This window comes from Plecotus auritus (genome assembly GCF_963455305.1).
Source record: "Plecotus auritus genome assembly, chromosome: 8".
Taxonomy (NCBI): domain Eukaryota; kingdom Metazoa; phylum Chordata; class Mammalia; order Chiroptera; family Vespertilionidae; genus Plecotus; species Plecotus auritus.
The window spans coordinates 61,774,710-61,790,235 of record NC_137782.1 but is presented as its reverse complement, the minus strand read 5'-3'; the positions used below and the strand labels follow the sequence as shown (position 1 = coordinate 61,790,235).

The 15,526-nt window shown below is 40.3% G+C and overlaps 1 protein-coding gene across 2 annotated transcripts in view; it reads right to left on the bottom strand.

Moving 5' to 3' along the window:
* NCOA6 (nuclear receptor coactivator 6) overlaps positions 1-15,526 on the bottom strand; it is a 103,051-nt gene that overhangs the window by 34,211 nt on the left and 53,314 nt on the right. For both annotated transcript variants that reach the window (XM_080684285.1, XM_080684286.1), the window contains exons 6-9: positions 13,806-13,928; positions 4,441-4,569; positions 2,906-3,772; positions 738-884 (exon numbers count right to left, since the gene is read on the bottom strand). In XM_080684285.1, coding sequence (XP_080540411.1) covers positions 738-884; positions 2,906-3,772; positions 4,441-4,569; positions 13,806-13,928 — 1,266 coding nt within the window. The remainder of the gene's footprint in view (positions 1-737; positions 885-2,905; positions 3,773-4,440; positions 4,570-13,805; positions 13,929-15,526) is intronic.

Sequence of the window (15,526 nt, the reverse complement as noted above, 5' to 3'; positions counted from 1 at the left end):
GTACTGATTAAAATTCAGTCTTCAAACACCACAGTGTAAATCAGAATACAGACATTCAGCATAAACATAGCTAACATGTACTATATATTTTTAAAGTTGCAGCTGTCCAAAATGTCATGTGCCTCCATGCCTTTGTACCTATAGTTTCCTCTGCCACAAACACCTTTTACCTTTTTACTAACTCAGGAGTCGGCAAACTATGGTCCATGGGCCAAATCAGACCCATTGTCACTTTGTAAATAAAGTGTTTGGAACACAGCCAAACTCATTCATTTACATATTGTCTCTGGCTACTTTTGCATAACAGCATAGTTAAGTAGTTGCAAAGCTAAAAAATACAGGATGTCCCCAAGAAATGTATACACACTTTAATAGCTGATAGTTCAATTTTGAAAATGAAATGTATTTTAATAAATGCTGCCTTTATAATTATTTAAAGTGTGTGTATACATTTTTTTGGACACCTTATATTTATTATTTGGTTCTTTTAAGAAAAAAAAATTTTTAATTGCCAAAACCTGTTATTTGTCTCCTTTCCTTAGATGTTTCCAGGTTTTTGAGACATTGTACCTACTTTCAACAGATCAGTTATTGCCTTGAAAGAATAATTCATATTCATGGGTTTGAAATTAAGGTGAAAGAACAGGACTTCTGTTTATCCTTGTTGCTCATCACAGTATCTACTACACAATACTCTTACTATTAAATGCTTGCTGAATAAATCATAGAAAACAAACCTGCATGCTGGACATTTTGATTTGCTTGCAGCTGAGGGGCTCCTGAATTCCCAGGGGTGGTTGTTGTGGTCGAAGGCACCTGACCTTGCATAAAGTTCGGATTGGCCTGTCCTGCTGAGAAGCCAGGTGGGAGGCGTTTAGGCATTCCTTAATAGAAAACAATGAGTAAGGCAGTTACCTAGCAAATTTATACTCTTTCTTAGATGTGGAATGAATAAGGAAGGATGAGCTGCATGAAGTCTCCACTGGCTTAGCTCTCTGTCACACTGGTAAGATCTTTAATAATAAGGTTGGGAAAGATGGTTAAAAAAATCAACACAATCTCTTACATGAGCATTGTCAAAATGAAAAAGAAATACTAAAAAATTTACACTTAGAACATGCCAAGGAAAAGATGGCAATCTGCTCCCTAAATGTGATCTGAGGCCACATCACAGCAAGGTTTAGAGCTCTTTACTTTTCTCTGTAATAGAGTGGACTCCAAAACTTTACATACTTTAATACAGGTACCAATGAAATAAGTTCTCTCATATTCAAACAAATTGATAAGAAATACTATGAAACAAAATATAGGTCCCAATATTAAATACAGATAGGTGGTCTTTTTCTCCATTGAGGGAAATAGATGACAATATCCTTTGTAGAAAACTCCCCCCCCCCCAATATTGTGCTTGTCTCTTTGAAAAAGACAAAATATTAGAAGCAATCATAGGAGCTTCAAAGTGAGGCTATGTAAAATTTATCATTATGCCTTCCCCTCATAAGGTTTGCTGCAATTCTGACAGTTATGGTACCAAAAACGATGCTCTAATGGAATCTCATTAAAGTATTAGTTCCTTTTAGAGGAAGGTTTAATTTCAGAAAATCTGTAATAAAGAGAATCTCTGAACACACTCATTGTTTATAACGTAGGCCTTGATGTAGCCAGATCACCTAGGTGAGCACATCATCTGCTCTATGAAAGCATCAAGACCTAAAGCTCACTTAAATTTTTTTGTATTAGTCCATTTATTTAAGGGCCAAATTTTCAATGTCCTGAAAACGCTTTGTAGACAAATATGCATTTGTCCTTTCTTTAGCAGTGACAAGTCCCCATTTGCATGCTTCCATTGTAATTAAATAAGAAATCACATTTGCAGGAGGGACTACCCAGCTTCCACTGATCCAGGGCTAGATGCCCAGAACAGTGAAGTTTGGAGCTGAAACATTCTTGCATTTTCTAAAAACTTCTTAGGATTCAAATATTAGAGCCTGCATGTCCATAAAATTAATTACAAGAGTGAAAAGACTGATGAGCAACTTAATTTCACCAGAAACCATGGGAACATGCCTTTGCTATGTTGCACTAAAGATGCAAGGGTTTTTTCTGGGTAGGCAATGGGTGTCTTTTGGTGGGGGGTATGTTTATCAGATGACAGCATTACTGATACTCTCTATACCTTACTGAAAAGCTCCAAGCACATTCATGTGCACTAGATCAATGATTAATAAGAATAAATAATAAACATGGAGATGGATAAGTTTTACTGTAATCGTTTTACCTCTCACACATTAAGCTCCATTGCTTTTTCTTCATACAAGAGGCACCTTACAAAATAAATAAATAAATCTCCTTTAGGTATAACTGGTGGAATTCCCTCTCTAAGGAGCAGGCATTGACATTATAAAACTATAAAAGTCAATGATTTCTGAACTTACTCCCCTTTAATTAAACTTTACAAATACCATGCTATTTTACTAACTTAGGATTATCAAAATTGAAAACTAGAAGGGCCTTTCCCCCAATAAGACCCTTATCTTTTTATTTTTTGCTGTATTGCATAATCTTAATTTTTTCTACAGCCGAGCAGTATAAGTTGTTAATAAAATGCATGTTTCTTCTGGACATTTTACTAGTACAAGATAAAGCAGAAATAATTTGAAAACAAAATGAGCATATCTATATTGAATTTTACCTGTATTTTTATCCAGAGGGCTAGCTTAAATGTAACCAGTAAGATACTGCATAATGTATCAAGTTAACTAATTTATATCAAATGTCACCACTATATCCACAAAACCAAATTATTACATCCTTATTTCACTCCCTCTATTATCTCAAAATTGAAGTTCTACTAAGATCTATCTTCAATAAATGTACCAACACAAATAGCTTCAGTGTTCCTCACCTCCTAGGCCTGGATGTAAACTCTGTGGCCCCTGATTTGGTGGTTGCTGCTGCATCACCATGAAGTTAGGTGGCACGTTTCCCTGTTGAACCATAGGATTCCGACCCGGAGAGCTGACAGGCTGTTGAAATCCCTGGGGAAGTGGGTTATTTTGAGGTGGCCTTGGTCCCATCTGCTGCTGAGTTTGGTTAACCGTTGGGGAGGATGCAGGGGATCCCTGCTGGAAGGAGGAGGGTGAGGAGGCAGGAGACTTGTTGGTGAGGTGGGGCTGCTGCAGGGGGGTTGGAACCCTGGAGTGCCCTCCCTGCATGCTCTTCATCTGAGGAGCTGTGAACTGGCCTGGATTGCTCATTTGAGGAAAGTTTGTATGGGCTTGTGAGGCTTGCTGGCTGCCAAAGGGATATGGAGGGGGAGGATGGGAAGGTGTCTGTACCGTGGCTAAGGATGGTCTTGCCTGAAGTTGCTGTTGCATTGGACCAGGCAAGGGAGCCTTCTTCCACCCTTGGTTTGCAGTCATTGTGCCCAGAGAACCCTGGGCTGGAGGAGGCTGAAGGGCTCCAGAAGGCAGCTGGTTCCAGCCTGGAGGAACAGGCACCTGAGTTGGGGCAGTAAACTGGGGTCGAATTCCCTGTGGCTGTTGCTGCTGATGTTGCTGTGGGGGTCTTGCCTGCAACTGTTGTTGTTGATGTTGCTGTTGTTGATGCTGCTGCTGTTGATGCTGCTGCTGCTGCAGCTGGGGAAAATTAGCTGGGTTCATTTGTCTGTTCACAGAGACAGGCTGCAATGGGTGATGTGGGGGCGCTAAAGATCCTGAGGGATGACTTTGCTGTTGTATATGGAGCCCAGAGAGGAGTGGATCCATTGCATCTGTTTAAAAATGGTCAACAAAGCAAAAATTAACTTACTGAAACCTAGGTCTTAGAGCAGTAGTCTTGGCAGTTCTGTAAATATAGAGTAAAATCTGCTGGTTCCATTCAATGAAATGTTTGTGAGCATCTTCTATATGAAAAGCAATGTACCAAGATGATAGAAAGATAAATCTTATCTAAAAGAGCTTATGATTCAAAAGTGGACATAGAGACAAACATAAAATGTGGAGTGGTATTTTCAGAGCATATTTTGGGAACTGTGTTCATTAATGTCATAAGAAAAGAAAACAAAACATAGTCAATTAGGTTTGGGAAACATTGGACCTAACAACTTCAGTGCCTCCAAAATGTTAATTTTGTATCTCTGGGAGAAGGATGCACTTAGCAAATTTACTTCCATGTTTAGAATTCTCTGTCATGGAGGACTTAGTAGGCCAATAAATGCATTTTTTTTTTAGGAATGTTGGGGTAAAATTTTTAAGAGAACAATGAGAAATTCTAAGAAGGAAATGATGACTTTTAGCTTGAAGAAATTAGGGCACATTTTGTAAAGAAGGTGGCATTTAAGTTGGGCAATTGGGAACTCCATCAGAGACAGCTGAATTTTGTAAGGATCTGTGTAGGGAGTTCTAGCCTCTTTGATCCTAAAAGACTGGAGGTCAATACCTGACTGTGAAGCAGGGCGAGGAGTCCTGGGCTGCAGCTCTGAATTGGGACCTGGTGCCATCATGGAAGATGACATGTTTCCACCCTGGGGTATCATAACAGTGGCCGGGTTGGTCATTCTTATTAATCCTAGAGAGAGAGAGAGAGAGAAAGTCTAGAATAGAGCATTGAAATTGGCATAATGTTGTTTTTGAATAAAATATTTCAAGAATATGAAAAAGTATGACAAATTTCTGTACCATCATCTACCTTGTATATAGCTAAGCATTTTGACCTATCTCCTTCAGATACATATACATACATACATATATATGTGTGTGTGTGTGTGTATTCTCTATATATAAAAGCCTAAGTGACCGATGACCAAACAACCCGTCACTATGACATGCATTGACCATCAGGGGGCAAGATGCTCAACGCCCCCTGGTGGTCAGTATGCTCCCACGCTCCCACAGTGGGGAGCACCGCTCAGCTGACTGACGCCAGACGCTGGTGAGGCATAAGTCTCTTCTGCCTCCACAGCAGCACTACGAAGTTGCGGCTGCAGCAGGCACAAAGGGGCCAGGATGAGCAGGAGCAGCCGCCTTCCCGGTGGCATGCCACTTTGTGCACTACTACTTTAAATATTTAGTAAAACTCACCTGTAAAATCTATAGGGCCTGTGGGTTACACTAACTGGTTCATAGGGAGACAGATTTTTAATTATTTCAATTTCCTAAGTAGTTAATAGATTTTTCAAGTTTTCTATATCTTATTAAGTCTGTTTCGGTTAAATTATAGTTTCAAGAAAATTGTTAACCTGCCAATGCTTTACAATTTATTAGCATAAAGTTATTCATGGGATACCCATTTTTTCCATTCTTTTTAAAAATTGAGACAATTCACATACTATAAAATACATCTTTTTAAAAGTGTACACTTTATTTTCATTCTTTACATTGCCTGTGCCTCTTTATTTTTTTCTTGTCTTATCAGGGTCATCATTTTAGTTGTCTTTTCAAAGAAACATCTTTTAGCTTTGTTGCTCTGTTCTTTTTTTAAAATGCATACTTTACTTATTTCTTTCCTCCTAAATTATTACTCTGCTGTTCATTTTCTTTTCTTTTTTTTTTTTTCTGCTGTTCATTTTCTTAAGCCATACACTTAGCTTGTTACTTTTCAGTTGATGTTCTGCTCTAATATAAGTATCTGAAGGCTTAATTTTCTTCCCTGTACTGTACTGGCTATACCTTACAAATTCTGATATATGCTTCTCATTGTTCCAAATATTTTCTAATGTCCATCATGATTAATTTTTGAAAAATCATTGTGTATTTAAAATGTATTTTTTAATTTCTAAAAACATGGGATATTTTAGTTAGTTGTGTTTTTTTTTGTTTGTTTTTTTTTTTTGACCACTGACTTGACTAATTGCACTACAGGTTAGAGAACAATATTTGGCATTTACTAAAACTTGCTTTTGGAATAATACATGACCAATTTATACAAATGTTCCATTTATGCTTGACAAGATTAAGAATCCTTGATTTCTATTTACAGTTGACCCTTGAACATGGTTTTGAACTGCGCAGGTACACTTACATGTGGATTTTTTTCCATAAATGTGTAAGTACTGCAAATGTATTTTCTCAATAACATTTTCTTTTCTATAGCTTACTTAAGAATACAGCACATAATACATATAAATACAAAATGTGTGTTAATAGACTGTTTATGTTATCAGTAAGGCTTCCAGACAATAGTAGACTACTAGAAGTTAAGTTTTTGGGGAGTCAAAAGTTATACGCAGATTTTTGCATGGGTGGTTGGCGTCCCTAATCCCACGTTGTTCAAGGCCAACTGTATACCCATTATATCAAATTATTTTAATTATGTTATTCAAACTTTATCCTTACTAGTTTTTTATAAGCTCAATACATCAATTACTAATAGAAGTTTGTTAAAATTTCTCCTAAGATTTGCTATCTCCATGTACTGTCCATTTTTGCCTCACATATTTTAAGGATAGGTTATTAAGAAAATAATAGTTTAATTATCTTTCTAGTAAACTTTTCCTTTATTTTTATTAAAAAAATATTTTTTTGTTAATACTCACCCGAGAATATTTTTCCATTGATTTTTAGCAAGAGTGGAAGGGAGGGGGAGAGACAGAGAGAGAAACATCGATGTGAGAGAGACATTGATTGGTTGTCTCCTGCATGTACCCTGGGGATCGAGCTTGCAACCAAGGTATGTGCCTTTGACAGGAATTGAACCTGAGGCCCTTCAGTCTGAAGGGGGACACTCTATCCACTGAGCCAAATTTGCTAGGGCTCCTTTTTTAAAAAAAATCCTCACCCAAGGCGGGAGGATATTTCCCCCCCACTGATTTTTAGAGAGAGTGCAAGGGAGGTAGGAGGAGGGAGAGAAACATCGATGTGAGAGAGGGACAGCAATTGATTGTCTCCTGCATACACCTTGACCAGGGCTGGGGACTGAACTCGCAATGGAGGTACATGCCTTTTACTGGGAATCGAACCCATGACCCTCCAGTCCGTGTGCTGATGCTCTAACCACTGAGCAACTGGTCAGGGCTGAACTTTTCCTTTTACATCATACAGTGGCCCTATTTATCCTCCATAAAGCTTTTTATCTTAAATTCTGTCTTATCTGATAAAAATAGTTCTCCCTTTTCTTGGTTAATATTCATTTGTATTATCTTTTTTTCTATCATTTTAGCTATGAACTGAGTCCTTATAATTTATATGTTTTCTATAAAAACACATGGCTAAATCTGATTTATTTTTATCAAAGTTCAGAATCCATTTGCCTTTACTGTTAATTACTGGTATATTTTGGTTTATCATTTTGTGATACCACTGCTTTTTACACTTTTCTTTCTATGCTGTTCTATTTTTCCTAAATTTTGTTTTCATCATGCCTTCCTTCCTATGAAGTTATATAATCTATTTCTATTATTTTAGTAATTATGTTTAAAATGCCAACAGACATATTTGACTTAAAGTCTAAAGACAATATATGGTTATCTTTATACTAAATAAGTCAATATTTATTTAGAAATATTTACCCCAGGTTACCAATTATTTAGCTCACCATTCCTTCTTAGCTTTTATTTCTTCCATCTTAGGTTCAATTTTCTTCTTCCTGAAGTACATCTTGAGCAGTTCAATTAGCAAGGGTCTGTTAATGGTAAATTCTCTTAGTCTCTTGGAAAAGGCCTTTATTTCACACTACTGTTGATAGTGTAGCTAGATTTAAAATTCGAGGCTGTCAATAATTTTCTCTTCACTTTGAAATATTATTCCAATGTTTTCTGGCTTCCAATGTTTCTGTTAAGAAATTAGTTGCAGGCCCAGCCAGTGTGACTCAGTGGTTAAGCATTGACCTATGAACCAGGAAGTCACAGTTCGATTCCCGGTTGGGGCATATGCCAGGGGTTTTGGGCTCGATCCCTAATAGGGGGTGTGCGGGGGGCAGCCAATCGAGATTCTCTCTCATCATTGATGTTTCTATCTCTCTCTCCTTCTCCCTTCCTCTCTCTAAAATCAATAAAAACATATTTAAAAAAAATTAGTTGTGGGTCTCACTGTCTTTCTTTCATAAATAATTAGTCTTTGCCCTAGCTGGTTTGGCTCCTTGGGTAGAGTGTTGGCCTGTGGACTGAAGGGTCCCAGGTTTGATTCTGGTCAAGGGCACATACCTCTGTTGCAGGCTCCTCCCTGGGGTGCATGCAGAAGGCAACGAATCAATGTGTTTCTCTCACATTGATGTTTCTCTCTGTCTTTCCCTCTCTCTTCCACTCTCTAAAAATCAATGGAAAAATATCCTTGGGTGAGGATTAAAAAATAATAATAATAATAATAATTGGTCTTTTATTTTGAGTTGCTTTTAACATTCTCTTTGCTTTTCATGTTTTGTAGTTTTACAATTTTGTGTCCTGATGTGGATTCATTTTTATTTATAGTGCTAAGGATCACTGGGCTTCTGAAACTGAGGACTCATTTCTTTCACCAGTTCTGGGAAAAATTCAGCCATTCTCTATTTGACTATTGTCCCTCCTCAATTTCTTTATCTTCTTCTGGAATTCTTTTCAGACTTATGTTAAACCTTCTAATTTTATCCTTCACATCTCTTGACCTTTTTCATATTTCCATCTCTTTTATTTTTTTCTGTGCTGCATTCTGGGTAATTTATTCAAGTTTACCTTCCAATTTAGCTGTGTCTAATGAATAAGTTATTTACTTCAATTTAAAGATTTCTATAAGTTCTGTTCGCCCCCCCCCCGCCCCCAATTCTCTTTATGTTTTGATAGTGTCTTGTCCTCTTCTTAGGATTTTCATAAATTTAAATACCCTAATATTCCCATTATCTAGAGGGAGGGAGTATAGCCCTAAATGTTATAAGTCTGGAGTATAATCCTATATAATAAAAGGCTAATATGCAAATTGTCCCCTCAGGCGTTCTACCAACCACGAGTTCAACCGCTCCCTATGATGAGAGTTGACCATCCGGGGGCGGCACGGAATGCAGGGGATGGCGTGGAACGAAGGAAGGCCCCAGCTGGCAGCCAGAAGACCCCAATCAGCCCTGATTGCTGGCCAGGCCTAGGGACCCTACCGTGCACAAACTTCATGCACCAGGCCTCATATCTCATTTATAATAGGCTTTAACTATGAGAATCTGCAATGGCTTGGGTTGAGATTGTGCCTCTCCAGAGCTTCAACAATTATTACTGGGTTGAAGCCAGTCTAAAACTACTTACTAACTTAGCTTGGCTGTTCCTGAGTCATTTCAATACAAGGTGGGGCAAAAGTAGGTTTACAGTTGTTCGTAAGGAAAATACAATAAATAATAATACAAGAATAAACTCTGTGTTTCAAGTACAACTGTAAACTTAGTTTTGCACTACCCTGTATATTAAATTTCCAACTGCATGAGGGTAGAGAAAACAATTCCACAACCACCATTTACCAAGTCCCCAACTAGGAGCCTAGGCCAAGAGAGAAAAGTTTTGCATTTGTCTTCCTGTGCCAGAGGGTAAAAATTTTTGAATCAATATTTCACTGAAAATTCTCGCTTCATGAGGGATTCTGAATTCTGACTTCTTTCTTTATGTAGACCCGAGTAAGGCTTCATGTTTTATCCCTTGGCCCCTGCAGAGTCTTCTCATTTCTTTATTGCTACTTAAATTTTCTTCTTTGACTTATTTTTTGCCCTGGGGATTTTCCTTACTTTCTTATAAGCTCAATTCTGCATTAAATGTTATATGTGTATTAAGCATTTTTAGATGTTTTGTAGTTGAGGAGGGCAGTTAGGTAAATGTTCAAACTGGATTTGTTTCTTAGGAACCCCATTCCATTTTTTAAAGATGGCAATTAGACAGTAAAAAAGTTCTTAGGAGATAACAAGCAGGTTTTCTTAGTCTATAATCAGTCTCCTACACTCAGAAATGTTTAAGCACATGCTGACTACATGCTCAGTAGAGATACTATAAAATACATTCCAATATTAGAGGGAATTTGGACTAAATCCATGGTTCACAACTTTGGGGGGGAAAACATTTTGTCACCCAGGAAACATTTAGCAATGTCTGGAGACAGTTTTCGTTGGCACTACTGGAAAAGTGCCATGCTATACTAGCATCTGGTGGTTGAGGCCAGGGATGCTGCTAAACATCCCACAATGCACACGACAACTCCCCACAGCAAAGAATTATCAGCCTAAAGCATTAATAGTGACAAGGCTGAGAAACCATGATGAAATGACTTTCTATGGAATCCTCACTAATCTTGAGCTTCTCTAAAGCTATGGGAAAAAACCAAACAGGCTATGGATATGGTTTTAATTACAAAAGTATTTTGCTTATCAGTTAACTTACTGTTGCCAATAGAGAAAGTAGTGCTAAGAAAAATTTACAATCTAATACACTATAGATACACAATTCTAAAGTCATTTATTACTGTTTTATAGGGTACTAAGATCTCTTTCCCTAGAAAAATTCCTCTGCTTAGTTTAAACTAATATCAAAATTGTTTGCATCCATTGTCCCCATGGACAATAGAGAAAAACATGCCTGAAATATGCTTGGCAGTAAAGAAAGATTAGGGGTTAAAATGTTACTGTGACTACAGATCATTACCAATTCATTATTCCTGAAACTTCATATTATATCATAATCAGTGGCCTTCACTAAATCTAACTTAATTTCAACCTAAAGTTTCTAAGTTTCTTATGTTGACAATAAACTACATATATTGCTGTAATTTAGACTCACTTCTCAGAGATGCTTAATAAATATGCTGCTATTTTCCAGATACTAGCCAGATGTTAAGAGAGCTATTTGCTAGATACTAGGAGAGCTTGCAATTTGTGTGCTGACATCGGTTTAACAGGGTCTTAACATTTTAAGGCTGGAAGCGATCTATATAGCATTGCTTCTAGGACATCCTATCTAATAAAAGAGTAATATGCAAATTGATGGTTACTCCAACACACAAGATGGCTGCCCCCATGTGGACACAAGATGGCCTGCAGAGAAGGGCAGTTGTGGGTGATCAGGCCAGCAGGGGAGGGCAGTTAGGGGTGACCAGGCCAGCAGAGGAGGGAAGTTGGGGGAGACCAGGCCAGCAAGGGAGGGCAGTTGGGAGGGACCAGGCCAGCAGGGGAGGGCAGTTGGGGGGGGACCAGGCCTGCAGGGGAGAGCAGTTGGGGGGAACCAGGTCTGCAGGGGAGGACAGTTAAGGGGTAACCAGGTCTGCAGGGGAGGGCAGTTGGGGGCAACCAGGCTGGCAGGGAAGGGCAGTTAGGGGCAATCAGGCTGGCAAGGGAGGGCAGTTAGGGGTTACCGGGCCAGCAGGGGAGGGCAGTTGGGGGTGATCAGGCCTACAGAGGAGGACAGTTAGGGGCGACCGGGTGGCAGGGAAGGGCAGTTAGGAGTGACCAGGCCAGCAGGGGAGCAGTTAGGTGTTGATCAGGCTGGCAGGGGAGTGGTTAGGGGGTGATCAGGCTGGCAGGCAGAAGCGGTTAGGGGCAATCAGGCAAGCAGGCAGGCGAGCGGTTGGGAGCCAGCAGTCCTGGATTGTGAGAGGGATGTCTGACTGCCCGTTTAGGCCCAATCCCACCAGGGATCGGGCCTAAACGGGCAGTCGGACATCCCTCGAGGGGTCCCAGAGAGTGCAGGCTGGGCTGAGGGACACACACACACACACACACACACACACACACACACACACCATGCATGAATTTCGTGCACCGGGCCTCTAGTAATTAAATGTTTACAGGAAACTACAGCCAGTAAATATTGTCATTTGGCCAGGAATTGAGACTAGAACCCAGGTTGAATTTCATCCTATTTCTATTCATTCTTTTACTAACTACATGCAACTTGGTTAGGTTCTTCTCACTCTTCTTCTGACCCCGATTCTTCACTAGTGGCAACAGTGCCACCTATAATCTCTCATTAAGCTGCCTTAAAACCAAATGCTCAGATTTCTATGGAGAATTACATCTACTGACTTCCAACTATAGGTACCAGGCTGGGTATTTTCCATCTACTATATGGTACCCCACAATAGTCCAACAGTACAGATCCTGACATCTAATAGGCACTCAGAAATGTTTGCTACATGGCTCATCCTCCTTTAAGAATAAGCTCAATAGATTACAGGCACTATTATCTCATTTTATAGGTGAAGAAACTGTTGCTTGGAGAGATGCAATAACTAGCTTAAGGTAACCACTAAATGGCAATCCTATCTTTTTAATAAAAGAGTAATATGCAGATTGACCATCACTCCAACACACAAGATGGCTGCCCCCATGTGGTCAAAGATCCTGCCCCCATGTGGACACAAGATGGCCGCCACAAGATGGCCAGCAGGGGAGGGCAGTTGGGAGGGACCAGGCCTGCAAGGGAGGGCAGTTGTGGGCGATCAGACCTGCAGGGGAGGGCATTTGGGAGGGACCAGGCCTGCAAGGGAGGGCAGTTGGGGGCGATCAAGCCTGCAGGGGAGGGCAGTTGGGGGGGACCCAGGTCTGCAGGGGAGAGCAGTTGGGGGGACCAGGCCTGCAGGGGAGGGCAGTTAGGGGTGACCAGGCCTGCAGGGGAGGGCAGTAAGGGTTGAGCAGGCCTGCAGGGGAGGGCAGTTAGGGGAAAACAGGCTTGCAGAGGAGCAGTTAGGCATCAATCAGGCTGGCAGGGGAGTGGTTAGGCAGTGATCAGGCTGGCAGGCAGAAGCGGTTAGGGGCAATCAGGAAGGCAGGCAGGCGAGCCGTTGGGAGCCAGCAGTCCTGGATTGTGAGAGGGATGTCCGACTGCCTGTTTAGGCCCGATCCCACTGGACATCCCTCGAGGGGTCCCAGATTGGAGAGGGTGCAAGCTGGGCTGAGGGACACACACCCTCCCGTGCACGAATTTCGTGCACCAGGCCTCTAGTGTCAGGATAAAAACCTACTTCCTATTCTGTAAGGCCAAGTTTTCAGCTACTGTTCAAAACAATGGCTTTATAAATTGAGCTTCTCCATTCTCCTGCATTTCTTCAAGAGCTGCTGTGCTAGGTGAGGAGGTGAATGATTTGGTATAGTTTCAGGTGCTTACTCTGCTTTAACCACAGAAGCTGTGCCTTTCTGGTTTATTTGAATAAAGGGTCCTGCAGCAGAAAAAGTATGAAAGCCACGAGTGTAGTGAAAAGAATATTAAATTGGGAATTAGATCTAAGATATTAAGCCTACTGCTACTTGACTCTGGGCAAACTGCTTCCTTACATGAGCTCCACAGCTTCCTCAGCTTACATGCGAGAGCCAACTCAACTGTAATATTCTGTGATTCACAGAATGTTAAATTCAATCTCCAAAGAAGAAATTTCAGGTTTACTTGAAAAGGTAGCAAATAATTTATAACTCTCTCAAGCTCTAAATATATAAAAACATGTATTCTCCTTCATACTTCTACAGATTCCATATAAGCATGCAAGAACTCTTAGCTCACAGATTCTCAGCCTTAAAAAAAGTGAGAGTTAGAAAACTACATTCTCCATTATGCTATAAACATCCTGAGGGTAGGATATATTTTACTCATTTTTTATTCATTTCTATTTTCAACAGTTAGCATAGGTGCTATCATTCAAGAACTTAATAAATGTTTGCTGTATTGCTCAGTGCTCATCTACGTTTAGCTTGAGCCCCAAAGATTATAAATCCTAGATGGCCTCCCAAGAGTGATTTCATGTCTTTATTTCCTGAACTAATAAACAGAACGTGTCAGGAAACCCTGCCTATCTTGTAGGACCCAAATGATCATACATTAGCAAAGAAAGCAAAAAAAGGGCAACTAGTAAAATGTCATACAATTGAGTGAGAGATCTCACCTGGACCACCTGCCATAGGAAATCCTGGCTCCATCCTAACTGAATTTCCAGCTCCCATGGGTCCATTCATTCTCACATCTTGGCTTCGGTTCTGAGCCAAAGCCAGGTTGATAGCACCTTCCCCTGAAAATGACAGGTTATAAAAATAAAATCATCAGAATAAATGCAAATTTTGTTTTTAAAAAAGGTATACCAGAGTTGTAGTTTTCTGTAAGGTTTACTTACTTGAAGCACGAGAACATAACCAATTCTCACAATATAGAGATGGGCAATGATTAATGATACATAGCATCAGCAAAGAGCTTGGAACTCTGAATATTTATTTTCAAACAGCTCATGGGCAGGGGAGAGGGAGAGGGAGAAGGAGAGGGAGGGGGAGAGAGAGAGAATGTATGTGTGTGTATAGGAAAAAAAACAGAATGGGGACACTGTAATACTTGTGAACAAAATGCCATTTCCCTTTCAATAACTGCAATATACATAGATATCCAGCAGAGAAATTGATGCAATGAAGAGTAAATAGGCCATTAAGTGCCCATAGATACACAAATGGATAAAGATGTGGTACACATATACAATGGCATATATAACTTAGCCATAAAAATGAATGAAATTGTGCCATATGCAACAACACAGATGGACCTAGAGGGTATTATGTTAAGTGAATGATTTTACTTATATGTGGAATCTAAAAAACAAAATAAAAGAACAAACAAAACAGAAACAAACTCATCAATACAGAGAATAGATGGTTGCCAGATGGAGGGACATGGGTGGGGGGAAGGGTGAAAAAGTTTGTGAAGGCTAAGATTAAGAAGCACAAATTGCCAGTTATAGAAATAGTCATGGGGATGTAAAATACAGCATAGAAACACAGTAAAAAAGCCCATCTAATAAAGAGAGAATATGCAAATTGATGTCACACCATCACAAAGATGGCGGTGCCCATAGCCACAAGATGGCTGCGCCCAGTTCCCTCAGCCCCTCTGGAGTCCCTCAGTCCTTTCAGCCCCACTGAGGGGCTGGCAGGTATGCGGTACAGCCAGACCCGCCCTCAGCCCCTCAGCCTCCCAGGGAGGGCCCAAGGCGCAGGCAACCAGGGCCGGCAAAGGCTTGCACTACCAGCAGTGGCAGCAGCAGAAGTGTGATGGGGACGTTGCCTTCCCCTGATCGCCAGGTCGCCTCCCGCCCCTGAGGGCTCCTGGACTGTGAGGGGGGGCAGGCTGGGCTGAGGGACCCCACTCCAGTGCATGAATTTTCATGCACCAGGCCTCTAGTATTGTAATAACTATATATGGTATCACATGGGTATTAAACTTATTGGGGTGATCACTTCATAAGTTACATAAATGTTTAATCACTATGTTGCACACAAGAAACTAATATAACATTGTATGTCAATTTTAGTTGAAAAAAAAAGCAGTAGATAGGTTGTTACTAATCTATCTCTGAGACATCTATCTGATGATTAGAACATTTGTATAGGATTGTTAATGCCTACAAAATTTTATCTCATTTGAACCTCATAATAACCTGGTAGGTAATGTCACTAGAAGTGTTCCAATTGAGTGTACCCTAAAGTTAGAGGATACTTAAATATTACTTGGTTTAATGATATAAAGGTCTTTGAGCCCTGGCTGGTGTGGCTCAGTTGGGTGAGCGCTGTCCCATGCACCAAAAGGTTGCTGGTTCGATTCTCAGTTAGGGCACATGCCCGTGTT